This window comes from Cupressus sempervirens, chromosome 11 (genome assembly GCF_028749045.1).
Source record: "Cupressus sempervirens isolate cs-2001-9-10 chromosome 11, ASM2874904v1, whole genome shotgun sequence".
Classification (NCBI taxonomy): Eukaryota; Viridiplantae; Streptophyta; class Pinopsida; order Cupressales; family Cupressaceae; genus Cupressus; species Cupressus sempervirens.
The window spans coordinates 505,024,061-505,041,947 of NC_143128.1; the positions used below are offsets into that span (position 1 = coordinate 505,024,061).

At 35.4% G+C, this 17,887-nt stretch overlaps 1 protein-coding gene across 7 annotated transcripts in view; it reads right to left on the reverse strand.

The window, feature by feature from the left end:
- The window catches only part of LOC149530583 (uncharacterized), a 52,690-nt gene that overhangs the window by 23,271 nt on the left and 11,532 nt on the right, over positions 1 to 17,887 (reverse strand). For all 7 annotated transcript variants that reach the window (XM_089809652.1, XM_089809648.1, XM_089809646.1 and 4 more), the window contains 2 exons: positions 7,557 to 7,728; positions 5,529 to 5,723 (listed from right to left, as the gene is read on the reverse strand). In XM_089809652.1, coding sequence (XP_089665778.1) covers positions 5,529 to 5,723; positions 7,557 to 7,672 — 311 coding nt within the window. In that variant the 5' untranslated portion in view covers positions 7,673 to 7,728. The remainder of the gene's footprint in view (positions 1 to 5,528; positions 5,724 to 7,556; positions 7,729 to 17,887) is intronic.

The following is a 17,887-nucleotide window of genomic DNA, read 5'->3' on the forward strand; positions in this document are numbered from 1 at the left end:
CATAATCTTCTATGAATGTATAAAAAGCATCCAAATGTCGAATTGTTGATTCATCCCATTCTCCATGGAACTTTCCTACAAGTTGTGAAAGTTTTGAGGATAACCTACTAGGTTCCTAATCAAAATTGCTGCAATCCAATGGCTTGATGCCATCTGGAATAAAAGTCTTTCTTTGAAATTATCAATACATTTGGAAAAACTATCCACCATCTCCTTCTAAGTCTTCACCCTCAACAGAGCTACCAACTGAAAATTGTATTGAATAGAGTCACCACCTCTTTCAAGGAATGTATTGATCTTCCGAGCTCTGATTTCTATCTTCCGGGCTCTGATTTCTAGCAGAGTACACTTCCAAACAAACTAATTCAACTGCTTTTTATTCTGATATACAAAATTTGAAATTTTGGGTAACTTCACAGCACCTAGTGCGAGCAACTCTCCCCTATAGAGTCACCAATCTGGTGGTTCCCAAAACCGCAAATTGGACATCCAAGAGCTTGCCAATTCCCCAATAGGATTCCACAATCAGTTTTGGCCAACGAATGAGAATCACCTTGATTCCCCTGCACTTCAGGCTTTGCTACACCTAGGCAAGTAAACCCTCACCTCAAACACCGATTGCTTGGTTCAAGGCTTTTCTATAGCAAATTTAAGCTTTGTGAGTTCTCCCGTTGGCAAGGTCCTCAGACTCGATCAAAATGAAATTGAATGTTGAGTGCTTAAAATGGTGATAATGTTTGTGTAAGGTTTTCAATAAGTGAATTTGATGCTTGTAAAAATGAAGATATAGATTTTCTGACTTCGAATATAGATCCAATAACTACAATTTAATGACTTTAAAAGACCAATGCCTTTGCTTATTCAGGTAATAGAGTCAACTTCAAAGAAGATTATCACATACAACTTATAAAGTTCTATGCACGTAAACTATAAACAATTTAATAATCAAGACGCAATGGATCAAGTATATATACACAATTTTAAACTAGTGCAGATTGCACTTTAACTCCTCATGTAGGGAGACAAACCGGACATAGATACGGAAACAATTAAATATTTCACTCTATCTATTATGATCAAGTTTAAAATGCCATAAATGACCCTATCCACTTATGTGACATTTGAATTGTTTACAGAATTTATAGATGATTATAAAGGACAAAACAACTGCAGTTTAAATCTCCATGCATTTTAAATAAACAAAAAGCAAAAAAGGGATTTTATTAATCATTAAAATGTAATTTTTGAATTTTATGTTACAAAAACTCCTTATCTTTCTATAGAAATGAATATGAATGCTTTTCTTCTTGTCGAATGTCTTGTTATTCAGAACTGGTTTATTATTATTTATACTCTACTCATGAATTTTCAAAGAAAAGTCATGTCTCCTTTTAAATAAATTATACTATGATTTTAAATTGTAATCAAAACCTTTTATCGTGTTCTTTTGTTATAACCGCATATTTACATTTAAAAACCATAGTCTACGATATGAAGAATTTACTGATTTTTGTTGTGGTTGTCGTTTGTATATTAGACAATCTCCTACACGGGTTGTTGCTCCATGTCTTCAATCTCTTTATTATTATTGTTGTGTGATGAGACGACATCACTGGGCTATGACTTCATCGCTATAATGATATGGATGGTCTCGCTCCCTGTTAACCAAAAATCACTCGGTGCATAGATTTGCTTCTAACGTGGAGTCTCTTTGTGCTTGACCTTCACGTCATCACTCGACTTCTTGATATTTGCCTTTGAATATCTCTTTTTTGCTCCTTGTTCTGTTTGGATGTCGTTAATGTAGTTTAGAACCAATATTGAAGCCTCTTTATTGTTGGGGCTGGAGGAATTATAATTGCCACCTTTGTCTTTACCACTTCTCCAAAACATGAAACACTCTGATTTAGACGCCATATTTGCCAGGGAATAGATGATGCTTCTCAAAACTGAATCATTTCATTGACTCGCCAGTTTGCGATATTTTGGTGCCTCTTGTATGCCGTTTATCAGGGATTTATCTTTATTTGCAGTTCTCCTGAATGCAATCATGTTTGATTGTATGCCTCCTAATGATGTCTTGCAGTTCTCCTGAATGCGATCATGTTTGATTGTATGCCTCCTAATATCATTTCTGAGTTGCATAATAAACATCGTTTCTGGCCCCTTCTGATTATGTCTATCATCTTCAATGCATACACTAATGTTTTGTCAGGTGTCAATATCTTATGAAGAAGACTCATCCGCTTGCTGGTTATCCTGTGACGTATGACCAAAACGATTTAACTTCTCCATGTATTTGTGCATACCATGTGATGAAGGAGTTTTTCATATATATTTCTGAATACTAATTCTTACATATCCCCCCTCATGATGGACTGCTATGGTACTTGTATAGTTTGATAAACATTCTGATAAGTCCTCTACAAATGTTTCAGCTTTCTGGTCTATTTATAACTGTTGTTCCACATGCTTTGGTTATTTTATTGTTATCTATTTTCTTAACCTTTGAATTGCATTCACTCCTGCTCTGCTAAAATAATGAGCTGCAAGAGCTTCCCAGTGATGACTAAATCTGGCTTGAAGTTTAATATTTGAGAACACATCTTTTCAATGTATTCTTCTTTTTCTATCTTCAGCAGAAAACCCTAATCCTCTTCCATAATCAATTCTGCATTTGACTGGTTTTCTCTTTTTTATACTCTAGTGGACAGTTCAAAAGAATGACTCTTGGGTTCAAGATTTTTCTCCTCATTTTCCGGGTGCTAGAACATCCTTATTAAAAATAACACCCTTGAGAACCTTGGAATCTTCCAGATCTATTTCTCAAATGGAGACCTTAAATTTTGCGAAAAATTGGGCTCTATCATACCCTAGGATGAAAGTCCTTTACCAAAGAATAGATTGTTAGTGAGTTAACTGTTGCAAAAGCTTTCCCAATTTAGTTAAACTTATTTTTGTCAGAATTTATTATAGTTTAGTATTGCAAATTTGTGTGTATGTGGAATTTCAGGAGTTTGGTTTGAAGATAAATTGTATTGCTGGTTCAGGTTGCACGTCTTAAAATTTTGATTTCTACAAGCTAAAATATTTACTCTCAATTATTAATACTGGATGTATCATTTGGTGCTAGCCATATCATCTACAAGATTTGATTTCTGATATATTACTGGATGTGCCATTTGTTACTAGCCATATCATTTACAAGATTTGATTTGTGGTATATTAGACTATTGTACCACTTATCCTCAAAATATGATTTCAGCACTTATTAGTTTATGATCTTATTTGTTGTTATTTGAAGTGCCAACTACTTGTTAGAAGGTATAAATTCAAATATAAGAAAAAGTATTGAAGAAAAGGCTGCTATACTTTCTTTAATGTTCTTAACTTTGTTTTGAAGAACCGCATATTTGTACCAAAGCTGGTGATTCCAAGTTTGAGTGAAATACTATTAATAAAGCTTAATCTTATTTGATATCTCATATAATCCTGTCAGAAGCTGTACATATTCTTGAAGAGTTTTTCACAGTCTTGAGGTGACTAATTGTGCAAAGCATTAATAATTTAGATTTTTCCCTCAAGATTTCAACTCACCTCAATTTCTATATCAGTGCCACCCCCTCCCAACTGTCGCTGCACTGAGTCTCTTTTTTCATCCCCAAATTTTAGGCCCTTGGTTTCCCCATCCCCTAAACCCATCCTTGTATCCCAATCCCTGTCAGGAAACTCTGTGGAACTATGAGCAATGTAACAACATCTCTGAGTGCCCAATTAAAGGCAAACTCAATTTCATGAAGAGTCAGTATGTAATGGCGTGTACCATGTAGCAAGCGACCTGGGGACATCCCCAACAGAGGTGGCAGCAGTGGTTGTGTTGCAAGGAGACATTTACCCCAAGTCGCAAACTCTCTGAAATGTCCCCAACACTAAAATTTATTTTTAACAATAACCTGTGCAGTTCTCCGCTTGATTTAGTGTTTGTAATTTAAAAGCCTGCTAGAATATGAATTTCATTACTTCCATCTTCTGTAATAGTTGCATACCGACTTTTATGGCTTACCACCAACAAGAACTTAGTTTGAATATCATTCTTATTCACTTGTGCTCTCACATTTCCTAAATCGGGATCTCAGTGATCAAAAGGTGTCAAACTTGCATGCTTGTTCATTGTGAGACTGAAAAATCAGTTTAAACAATACATCCTTAGATAACATTGCTTTTTCTAGATCTCCAATACATTTTTAAATATCTTCTAATGCATGGAATATTAGTTAAGAGGTATTTTTCTGATTGGATTGGTTGTATCAGAAATGCCCGAGAAGAATGGAAGAAAATTAGTCTTCTTATTCCAATGGCAATAGTACAAAAATCCAACATGACATCTACACTCAACAAGAAAACAAAAGCCAGGAGCTGATCACTTAAACATAAGCCACATATCTTAGTAAACCAAAACAGTACTATAAATGGAGAACATGACCAGACCAAATCCACACATTCCAATGGCGATACTACAAAACATCCTTCCTGATATCTACAATCTAACAAGAAAACAAAAGCCAAGAGCTGGCCATTTAAACATATGCCACATATCTTTTAAAACCAAAACTCTATAGTTCTACTATAAATGGAGACAATGACCAAACCATGTCCAACAAATAACTACCACCATTCATCATAAGTAAGGCATCACAAATTTGGACATTCAACCAGCTCCATCTTAATCACCCAGCCGAATAGCAAGATGACACATAAGGTATATTTAAAATTAATGCTATTGAGTGGTTGCTCACATTGCATAGTTGTGTGTAAATCTTCATCAACTGTGTAGTATTTAGATTTCCACTACAGTTTGTTCCTACTTATTCTGATAACCTGTAGAGTCCAAAATGTCAAAACAATTTAAATACTCCACAATTGATTCTATAAGGCCTCACAGAAAATCATTTTCAACTCCATGATTGGATGGATCCAAGCTAAGGCCATGAGAGGTAAGTTAGCATGTAAAATGATTGATTTCTAGCATCTTGTCACACATGCTCATTCAAACATAGGGGCATTTTTGGTAGCGCAAAGTACTTAGAAGGCTTGGAAGACCAACAAAAAGTACAAGAGATGAGTCAAGGACCAATTTATATTAATCACTTGTTAAATAAAAATTCATTTTGGCAGTCACCAGATATCATTAATAATGAACTCCCTCAATTTACAAGACTCCCAACTCTACAGTCCTACAAGAAAGGAATGCCAACAATGCACTCTTTTATTCTTATTAAATAATAGCATGAATTAAGAGTTCCAAGAAATCATTACATAAATCACCTCTCTGCCCACCACAAATCTGTTTAAGAGTACCATCTGCTCTATATATATTTTTTGGAAGCAGAAGTTTGCTTGGAAAAATGTTAGAAAACAACAAAAATAACCCTTCACTTCAACTCCTAAAAAAATAAAAAAATTGAGTATATGGACAACCCTCATGGGAAAGAAGTTGTAAGGCATGCTTCATAGCTAAGGGTATTCACCTTTTCTTCTCTTCTTCTTCCTTTTGAGCTCTTTCAGTGTCTTGTTTGCGCTCGGACAATCTGGGACTTGGACTTTTCAACTTCCTTGTTGGAGACCTTGAAGCACTCCTATTTCTGTGCCTCTTGTACCGCTGTCGCCTTGGTGATATTGAAGTACTTCCATGCCATCTTTGGGAGGGTGAGCGGCTTTTGTGCCTGCCATATCGTTGAAACAAAAACAGGGAAAACTTAAGATAAAATAATGTCAATATCCCCCTGCCATTAGTCATCAATTTATTTACACAATGCATTTAATTTTTGGTTCCTTGTACTATTTACATCCTCTGTGTGCTCCTTATATAGTATTAATTTCTTTAAACCTATTAGGCATTCTAAGTTGCAAGATTAAGTAGACATATTCAAGAATTATACTACTTGCATGTTATTGACAGTTTAAAATGTTAGATATAACAACATCCAAGTTGTTTCTGTTATAATAAGAAGCTGCAATACAGACCTTCCTTCAGTTTCTAGTCTTGTTCTTGCTCATGGACTCAATAAGGCATTTTCGGATGCAGTATATTGCTCTTATAGTTCTCCTCTGTATTCATGGTCTCTGCTCCTGTTCGTCTTCATACTCTTTTTGTTTTCATGTGCTTTGGTTCTTTGTCTCTTATGGTACATATGAACGGCCATGTGTTACATTTTTTGCTGGACAGCAACACTTATTAAGCTTTGGTTATGTTTTATTTTGGCATCTTCCCAGATGGTTGTGGCTTCCACATTTTTTTCTTCTCTGCTGATGATCATGGCTTCCACCATTTTGTCTTTCCTTGACACGTTGGCTCTGACTCAGACTTTCACCAAGATGATGCATGTAGAGGAAGTTTTGATATATCATATTAAATCTTAAATGCCATCTATTGCTATTCATGTGTTTTCTTGCAGCTGGGTGCTCTCTTCACCTTCTGGTGATTATGTTATTGTTTTCATTATTCATTTGCATAGCTCCTCAGAGGGCAGAACATATGGTGTGTGTTTTACAGTTTTTGAGTGATCGTGCAAAGTCTCAGACAGTATTAGTTATTTATTATTCAGTTTGTTGATGGTAAATATATTCAGATCGGGACTACTGAGGATTTAGTTTTCTCTTGGTCAAAGATTGTTGCAGAAGTAAATTTCTCACTATTCTTATACTGTTTCATATAAATCCATTCTCAGTTAGTGAAGGTTAATGTATTGTGAGTATAATTAGCATATCTGTGTATTGAGAATAAAGTTTCTGATCATATATGATCATCAAGTATTGAAGAATTCTTATCAAGGGCAGAGAATTTGTATTTGGTTTGAAGATTCAATAAATAGAAATATTTTTGGTGGGCTGGGTTGTTTCCCTCACTGAGGACGGTTTTTCCCAGGATAATTGCATTGTGTAGTGACTGTCTTGCATTTAAATTGTTTTATTTGTTTCACTTTATTTCTGGTTCAAAATTTAACAATTCAAGTTTTAGACACATGCTTGGTCAATTTTCCCAAATACTGAATTTTATATAAATCAACTTGTTATAACTTATAACATATAATATCTTTAGCAAGACTTGCTTCTAACTTCATTCACTCCTCAGTGTAATAATGATTATTTCAAACATTACACATTCACACGCCTACACTTACCCGATAAAGATTAAATTTCGAACAGCAACCTTAGAGTAATTAGGATTTCTAATCCATAGACATCTACTTCATGAACCATGCTTTATTACAAATTAAAACAATTAACCCATGTAACACTTTGCACGGATTTCACCAAATTTGATAGCAAGGGATATAAACACAAAATTGGATTTTATTTAACATATCTAAGCATCCACAAAAATAAAAACTTTCCAATCACCCTGTTTCTATCCAAAACATCAACAAACTCCAACAGTTTTTGTCATAGTTTTGTTAAGGATTAATCTCATCCATTTGTGGTTTAATCCTCATAAGAAAAGAAAAAAATTGTTCCATAGTGTTTGAGCTCTATAAATATCTAACTAGTAAACAAACCTGTTGTGAGAACTTCGATGGGGCGAACGACTTCTCTCTTTCCTGCTGTGCCTCCTACTGTGCTTATCATTTGCACGCATTACAGAATCTCTTCTCTTTGGAGGAGATGAAGGCATTGTTCGAAAAATTCTTATCAGGATAGTCTGTAGCCTTGTATAATAGAAAAGCAATCCTGCAAGAATTTTGATGTGGTAAGCTTATAGAAAATGCTGAAAACGTTGCATGTCTAAGAGCATCAGTGCTGCAACAAATTAATATTGCTTCAAAAATATCAAGTGAGGCTATTATTTATTTGATTTAGAGTATCAATAGCTCTAATACATAATGAAGCTTCAAAAATAGCAGTGAAAGATGTGAATTATTTGAAATAGCCTTGATAAAATAACATTCTTCAGGATTATATAAGGGTACTAATAACTTAAGGGAGGCAGATGCTCTAGTTAAAGGCCTCAAAGTCTCTATCTCAGCAGTAAGCATCCCAAACATTGATAAAGGAACAAATTATTGTTGAAGCTGTAGAGCAATCTCTGAGGAAGCTTATAATCATTTATAAACCTTTGATAGCATTGACTTTAAATGCAACTGCCACAAGGCAAACAGAGGGTTGGATTTCCTATAAAATATTAGTAAATGCCTAGATCGTAGTTACCATCCTGCTTTAATTAGTGATAAGGTGATAAACTGAAATTTGAATAACAGGGAAATGACAGTTGGGTAAAACTTGTTATGTGGGGCTCAACCCATTTAATTAATAGATTAAGGCAGTGCCATTATGATATTCATGAGTACTTAAATTTTTTATGGGAAAGATAAGGTGAGTCATTCACTTCCACAATCCTCATGGAGATCAAGGTCAGTTTATTCGAGAGATTGATTGTCAGATTGAAACCCAAATATATATGAGTGTGTGTGTACATATATGTACATGTGCATTTCTATATGTGCCTGTTTATGTAAATAGATATCTATAGATTCCAAACACATTATAATTTATAAGTATATTGTTTGTGTATATTATTTGTATATTTATTATTGACACATGTATATAGACAGATAAACGTGTATATCATATATACAAATACATAAAGACAGACATGGATAAATATATACATATGTACAATGTGTGTGTGTGTGTGTATAAATGTATATATGTATGTATATGGAAAGAGACTCACTATTCCAACAAGGCAGATCTAATATACTAAGTTTATGCTGGCTATGCTAAGACATAAAAATATCATCTTCGCATTTTTATCTTAATCTCAGATCCTGCATCCAAAAGTCATTTTGTTAAATTTAAGAGAATGGAAATTGATATCTTCATAAATGCTGCATTTCTGTTGATTAGCGTCATCGTGCATTTTCATTCCCTTCTGCTCCTGCGCAATAGCCCATATGTTAAATTCCCAGCTTCTGTCTCTTACAGACAGTAGTTCTATACAAAAGAAAAGAAAATTCATTGTCCCCTTTCCCTTCTTAATCAAAGCTGGCGGCACCTTTGAAGCAAGAATTCAAGATTTGTATCTTCAAAAAAATAAAAACAACGCTCTATTTCAATGTACATAACACTTGTAGACAAGAGCCAACAACACAATCGTAAATTGTGAGCCTCTCATCAAGGAGGTTGTCGGTTCGAATCTGCTCGAGATATACGCATAATAATAACAATCGAGGCTTCGGTCAATTACCTATCAAAAAACTTTTTAAAAAGAAAATGTCCATGACACCTATTGAATTAACATGATAAGAGACATTTTAAAACCCGCTATCACTTCTCCCTTGGTTGGAAAAAAAAATATATGCCAGATTTGCTTCAAAAGTTTCAAACAGGGTTTGCAGAAGATAGTATAAACTTTGGAATAAGCAAGGGCATGAGCTTGAACCATAAGCCTGACTCGGAGTCCCAAAACTTGCCATGTGTCAAACAGGTAGTCCGCATTAGCGAGTCAAGCTGACCCGGGCAAGTTTATATGACCTGACCACATTACCTAGTGGGTAATGGGTCATGACCCACATGACTCACCGAGTCAGCGGGTCATGCCATGACCCGCAGGGTCCATGGTCTATGACCAGGCTGACAAGGCAGCGGCAACCAGTCAGCCAACTTGGTAAAAACAAAAGAAACCAAACAAGTTTTGACTTCTTCTTTTTGGCATACATTTTCTATTTCTCCCTAAAAAGGTGATTTATTTTGTTGTTATGAGAAGAAGAAACAAAAAGTGAGAGAGAGGAAGAAAAACAAGAGACCATAGGTTTGCAACCAGTGTGGAAGAAGAGCAACAAGGAGTCCACAAATCACATTGGAGAGGCCATAGGTTGCATTGAGAGCATCAAGGAGTCCATAGCAGCTGTTCCAAGATTTCCCTTTTTAATTTTGTATGTTTTGTTGGTTAGTTGTTTGGTATGTTTATGGATTTTTCAGTTTTTTGTCAAATTGTTTTAGTTTAACTTTCCAAATCTTGAATATTTTCTATTAAAATTTTAAAATATAAATTGCATACTTCAATGAGAAAAGTACAACAATAAAAAAACCTCGATTTGTTTTAGGAAAAAAATGACATGATGTATTTACAATTTTGTTTTAAATGCAGGGTTTGCTGATTTTTCTATATCCTTACTTTGAAATTTGAAAATTAAAAAAAAAAAAAAATCACAATGCACAAAATTAGAGATTGCTGTTTTTTTATTAGTTTATAAAATACAATGCACAAATGGGAGTTTGTTCATAAATTGTCTTATTGCAGCAGCCTTCACATTTCAAAAACATTATTTTTTCACAATGCCTGCAAAGGATGAAGATTGGAAATCTACTGATGACTTTCCTGGTAGCCAAAAAATCAAACAAAATATATTTTTCGTAAAGAAATTAGTCATGGTGGCATCAATCGATTTATATACAATATAGTCAATGTGGCAATATGATGTTGGGTCATGTTTAAAAGAAACTATCGAGGCAGTTTGTTTCTGTTATGTCCAGTTAGAAACTAAGTTACCAAGTTCGGACCTGTTGATGTGAGTTTTGTTCCACTACAACATGCAGAATCAAATAATTAATGTTTCAAATAGAAACACCAAACACTCAATCCTCTTTTCATATAAGGTCATCTCTCATGCTAAGCTTGCAAAGTAAGATCATGAAATGACTTCAAGGTTCCTTCTTAATCAAGACCTTCACTCTTGCACTCCTAAAGATTGGCTCTACAATGTGCAATGCAAATATAGCCTCTGATTTTCCAGTTTTTCCAATTCAACTCCAACTTAAACTTATAACTTCTATTTCTACTTCTACTTCTAACTGGGAACGCAAAGAATCATGGATGACTTGGACTCTACTAGATGTAATCTCACCAGTGGCTCCATCCACCAAATTCACTACGACAGTTATCCTTAAGAAAAATTATCATCTCCTTATCTTCATCGTTTAGCATTGCATTGACTAGTTTGCCACTGCAATAAGAACCCCTCACAATGCTCGCGCATCACCTAGTCCAAAGGGGAAATCTTGAGATTTTGGAGAGAAATGATAGCTGGTGGGAATCCTTAGCGTGAAAAATCCTTAGCGCTTAAGGATTTCCACCGAATATGTTGTGCTCACAATCCTTCTCCCATTTCTCAAAAATGTAAACGTTTATCACCCGGACTAAAACTCTATCCTCTCACAAGGACTTATGTTACAAAAAATCCTCAAAAAGGACATCAAACCCCTCACACGAACCATTGACAAACAATAACTTGAACTAGCACTCGAACCCTAAGAATTGAAAATGTTGCCAACTCAAGTCGCCTAAGACTACAACTCCTTAAAGAAAAAACAGGGGGTCCTCATTTGCAATGGAGCAAGGTATGAAAACCACACAAAAGGACCCTATCGCCCAAATCTGGGTCCGAATTCCCCTAGGGTCTACTACAAGTTCGAACAAGGTCCAAATTTCGAACTGTGGCTCAACCCGAGTCTGAATTGGCCGCGGACCGACAATCCAAAATACAGACCTTGTCCAAACCTATAGAGGACTTGGGCGAACTTGGGCAGACCTGCAAAGGACCCGAGGCAATAGAGTCCATTAAGTGACATGAAAACACAAAGCAATGATTTTTTAAATTGTAACACTAAAAGAAGCCTAATAAAAAAACATTTCACTCATCTAATCTCTCATTTTGGTGTGCCTATTTTGCAAGTTCGAAGAGAAGGTTGTAGAGATTGTTTGTGGAATCTCGAATCCTTCCAATAATCAGTGTTGAGTGTTCCAAGTATGCATTTGATCCTTGCTTTGGCTTTTTTAATAGTTTGTTTTAAGTTTTTATTTATTGTTCTAAATTTTATCAAGTTTTTGTATAAGTTTTAAAATATGTTTTTATTTTTATTCTTGTTATAGATTGCAAGAATGAGTAGTCAGAGCTCAATAGATGGGAAGGGATTCCAAAAATTTAAAATTGATAAAAGTTCTCTTTTGTGGAAGTATACAACAAGAATTGATTAATGTCCTAAAGGAAGGGGGTATATGTGGAAATGCAATTTTTGCAAAACCCAATATAGAAGCTCCTATTATTGAGTTAAACATCATTTAATAGGCCCTGGGCATAAAGGGAACAATATGTGTGAGGGTTCAGAAACAGATAAGAAGGGGTTGTCAGTTGCTCAAATAGTAGCCATGTTAAAAGAACAACAAGATGTTGATAGGTTAGTGTCAAGGGGGAAACAAGAAAAATAAAAGCACAAACCACCAACACCGCCCTATCAAAAAACCACTAGACATCATCCCTTCTTACTTGTCCCTTCTACAAATGAAGAAGAAATAGAAACACCCCACACCACCACTTGCGAGAGAGGCCCACTAGATGGGACATTTCAAAATGAACTAAGAGAAATTGTTGACGTAAAGGTTGGGCGTTGCCTCTATGTGAATGGTCTTCTATTCAATCTAGTGAGATCACCTTACTGGAGAGAGATGGTGGAAGCAATAAATGAAGCACCTCGTGGTTACCGAGGTCCTAGATATGAAAAGGTGAGAACCACCATATTGTATAGTGAAAGAAAGAATGTATTGCATGATAAAAAAATAATGTAGACACCCTCCTCAAACCAATAAGAGATTTTTGGATCCAAGCAAGAGTGACCACTGTCTCTGATGGATAAAAAGATTGCAAAAAAGGTCCATTAATGTGATTGTTGTCTCCCCCAAGGGGGCAATGTTCTTAAAGGCAATTGATTGTGAAGGGGAGGTAAAGGATGCAGATTTTATTGCCCAGATTCTCATTCAATCCATTGAGTTTGTGGGCGTTGACAATGTTGTCCAAGTAGCAACAAACAATGCTAAAGTTTGTCCGGCTACAGGTGCTTTGGTAGCACAATATGATAATATCTTTCGGACACCATGCACCGTCCACTCCTTGAGTTTGGTGATGAAAGTGATTCCCGAATTGAATGGGTGAAAAAGTGTATATGAGGAGAGTGAGGAGATCCAAATGTTTGTGACAAACCACAATATGTCCCAAGCAATTTTCAGAACTTTCTCCCACTTGGAATAATTGAAGGTAAATATTAAACTTTATTTAGTTTCATTTAACATTTTGTGTCATACTTTACATAATTGAATAAAATGTATTTTTGGTTGTTTACATATTTGAAATGTGTTGTTAACTTACAATTAACATGGTAATAGATTGCTGAAACTTAGTTTTCTTCACACACAATCATCCTTGAACGACTTGTGAGGGTGAAAGATGCATTGTCCTAGATGGTTATTAGCAACAAATGGAGTGTATGGAAGCAATCGAATACAAGCGCACAAAAGGTAAAGGCAATGATCTTGGATGATGATTGGTGGGGTCAGATAGATTTTGTATTCGAATTCACCGAGCCCATCATGTCTATGCTTTGGTTTGCCAATGAAAGCAATTCCCAAATTGAATGGGTGAAAAAGTGTATTTGAGAAAAGTGAGGAGATCCAAATGTTTATGACAAACCACAATATGTCACAAGCAATTTTCAGAACTTTCTCCCACTTGGAATAATTGAAGGTAAATATTGAACTTTATTTAGTTTCATTTAACATTTTGTGTCATACTTTACATAATTGAATAAAATGTATTTTCGGTTGTTTACATATTTGAAATGTGTTGTTAACTTACAATTAACATGGTAATAGATTGCTGAAACTTAGTTTTCTTCACACACAATCATCCTTAGACAACTTGTGAGGGTGAAAGATGCATTGTCCCAGATGGTTATTAGCAACAAATGGAGTATACGGAAGCAATCGAATACAAGCGCACAAAAGGTACAAGCAATGAGCTTGGATGATGATTGGTGGGGTCGAGTGGATTTTGTATTCGAATCACTAAGCCCATCCTGTCTATGCTTTGATTTGCCGACACCTTTACACCTCCTCACATATACACTTTCTCCTAGGTCTTATAGCAATGAGATACTTGTTATTCCTAGTATAATGCCACCATACAGAGATCCCAAGGTTGCTAGTGGGTATAAGAAAGCATTGAGCAAGCTCTTTAGCGATTCTAAGGTGGCATCGAATGTTAGGAGAGAGTTTGCAAAGTTCATCTCAAGGAAAAATGCAGACTCTGATGCAATCAATGACTAAAGTAGAATGGATGTCATTGGATGGCAGTACCTATATGGGCAAGATTATATGTACCTCCAACCTCTTGCCATTAAGATCCTATCACAAGTAAGGTTTAAGTTTTTTTTTTCTTTTTTTATTGCCACCTAGCTTGTAGAATTAGCACTCTTAAATTCTTATTGTATTACAATTTCTAAATTTTTTAAATTTTGTTGGTTGTCTCTCTAGGTTGCGAGCTCTTTTGTTGTTGAGCAAAATTAGAGTACACACAGAATTAGAGTACACACACCTTTATCCACTCAATGGAGCATAACCGACCTGGGTCCAAGAAAATAGAGGACATGGTATATTTTCACAACAACTGGCATCTCCTATCACACAACGAATCAAAATACAAGAAAGGGCTAGAGAAGTTGTGGGATGTATTACCCGAGTCTGCTGACTTGGATATGATCGTCCAAGATCTAGCTAGAACTACCTTGCTACATGTTGAGGAGGAGGAGGACACAGCCGCATTTGGGGCTAGTGGAACTGATTCAGGTTCAAATGATGAGGATCTCAATATAGTTGCAGGCAAGGATGAAGCCATTGATCCCTCATTTTTTGATGACCCATTTGACCCTTGAGGAGCATTGATACTATGATTATTGATAACCTATTAAACACTTGCCATTATGATTTTCAATTTCATTTATCATTATATTTCAAACTTCAATATTTGATAAATTAATCTATGTTTTAAAATCCCATTTTGCAATTTAGTAATTCAATGTATATTTTCTTTACAAACACAAACATAGATTAATTTGCAAGTGTTTAATGTTTATCTTTGAAATTTAGCATTGATCAATTATCAAGCAACATTTATTCATACTAAGAAATGACTCGGTTTTGCAATTATGCACATTCCATTTATTTATTTATTTTATTTTTTATTTTGTGTGTATACTCACGAACCCAACCACAAACCCAAATGGGAAAAAAAAGTTTGCCCAAATCCACAGACCCGAACTTGAACCTGAATCCATCCCTAACCCTACGCGGCAACTTAGGATAAAGCCATTATTTATGATGCTGATGTAATCTCAAGGGGTGGCAGCTACCATGGAATCATTAAATCTTTTTAAGTTACCAGCATTGAATGCTCAAGTGTGTGGCTGTTAGTAATGCTCTACAGATACACAAAGGCCAAGTGGCTGCACAACAACCTTCAACCGGAGAAGCTGATGAGGCCTTTTGATTTTTCTTCTTGATGTTACTCTTTAGTTAGACTTCTGTCTTGTTCAAGAATCAGATCCGGTTGCCAGTAAGCAAAGGAAGCAGTTAGTTTTGAAAAGACTTAAAATAGCAAAGTGAAAGACAATAGCGGTGACCAGTACTTTTTCCCCCCAAAAAGACCTTTTTCTTTGACAATCGAGTGTGACTTGGTTTTCACAAAAAAATTTTGGTCATGTTGATTTGAATGAAAAGTTCCTATTACTAAGTTTTATTGAAAGAAATATCTGCAAATTTAATCAATGTTTTATTGTTACGAGACTTTGGTTTTGAGCAATAGATACTGTGTTCTTTATGGCACCATTTTTGTTTGGATTTCCATTATTCACAATATTAAGAATAATTTTGTGTTGTGGTGAAGGGCATCTGAAATTAGTACTTTGTCTTTAAGTGAAGGTTCTTCTTTCAGAGTTAGCTATTATTATCTAGATATTTGTTTCCTTCGCATATACGTCTGTGATTTCTTTTTCACAATTACTTCATGGTGATGAGTAAAAGATAGCTTTCTTGCATTCAGGTTAAAAGCAAACCCCCATTTTACGGAAGTCTTTATTTTTCAAAAATCCAAGACTATATCCAAAGAAGGGAGTTAAACCTGCAAAATAAAATTCAGCGAGGAGCTGCCATCAGTTCACTCAACTGTTGCTGGGCAATTTGCCTTTATGGGGCAATAAAGTCTGAAACAGATAAAAACAAAGGAAGCCCAATATGTTTAACAACACGCTCTTAACATTTAGTGCAAGTGCAACATATTCACAGCTGTTGATCTTTGTAGAGAAGATCAAAAATTAGTTTCTTTGTATTTGAGTAGGCCCATAAACCACATCATCAAAAGTTAGACATCCCAATTTAATGGAAGGAACGAGATGGCAAAGTGGGGCCAAGATAGACCCATTGATCTGTGGACTTGGCTTTGCGCTCCTCGTGTATGAGTATGTTTTGTTAATCGCACAAACACGAACAATTGTGGGTTGTCCATAACTCATGTATCTTGATGAAGCTGTAAACTTAAGAAAGGAAGAGATCGAGGTTGACACTACTTCACCATGTAACTAGCTAGGAAGGGTTGGTAGAAAAGATGACTCAATGAACTCGAGTCAGTATACATTAAAAGGTATAGTCGCTAAACTAAAAACATACCAATACGAAGGCCAAAAGCATTTAACCAGTCGACCGAGTGGACAAGGTCGGGGGCTCGGTTGGCCTAATGACAAAATAAGTTCAAACTTAAGTAACTGGAAGCTTGTTGTTGACAATCAACAACAAAATAGAACAAAAAGAGCTTATGCCTCACTAAGGTTTAGGTTTTATAACCTAGTGGAAACACTAAAGGGTTTTAGGAATTGCATAAGACTAACAAATATAAGTAGGCCAAAACATCTATAAAATTGACCACCCTTAACACCTTCTATGCATTTGTAGCCAGATTGCAAATTATTTCTATTGTAGGGTTGTTGAAAATTTTGCCATAAAGGGAGGTATTCAATGACGTAATGTTTCTCTACTAGTCATCTTAGTTAGTTTAGGTAGTTTCTATTTCCAACTTATGTTTACATTTGTTTCTTTTAGAAACATCGTAACATAATTGCCTATATATTGTAAACTTCATTTCCATTATTGAATATAAATTACCACGAGCACTTGCACCCAAAGGAGGTGCAAGGGATACACCGACAGGTTCTGATTTGAAAGCATAAATGAAGATTTGAAATCATGCACATATGCTATATTATTTTGAGGTTATCTTTAGCTTGCATTTCAACGCCACATTTTTTTTAGGATGACTTCAAGAGAGAAGTATGATGAAGATGTTGTTGAGATAATGGGTGTTGCACACATTGCATAATATTGTTATTTTATTATTTTATTTTATTATGTAATGTTGTACCTAGATGGACGTGCAACATGTAAAGATTCTCATGGAATATTCTTGTTGAGTTGTATTGTAACATTGTGATAATATTTCATGTAATTCATTAATATTGGGAAAAAAAGAATTAAATGCCCAATATTAAATGTAGGGTCAGTGGGTTAGGCAGCACATGGTATTAGCACATGGTTTATGTAATACCACTTGGTGGTTTTGTGGGATTTGCTACTATATAAGCAGCCACAAGGGTAGTTGTTGTATAAAAAGAGAGACGAAAAAGAGAGTGACAAGAAGAAGACAAAAGGCAAGAGTCGAGCGGGACAAGGCTTGACAGGTTAGCCAAGGGAGCATTTGTGAAGGTTGAAAGCATGGCATGGGATGTGTGGATTCATGCTTGTTCACATAGTTTGCTCGGTTGTGGCTATGGCTATGAAGGCTTCAATGGTTGTATGAAAATGGTATTTTTTGCTGAACAATACATGATGATGAATGCTTTTGGAGGCTGGGTTTTTTCCCTCAATGAGGGTTTCCCGGGGTATATCTTGTGTCACATTTTGTAGGTATGTTGTATATTCTCTTGCATGTGGATTTTAATTCCGTGTTTATTT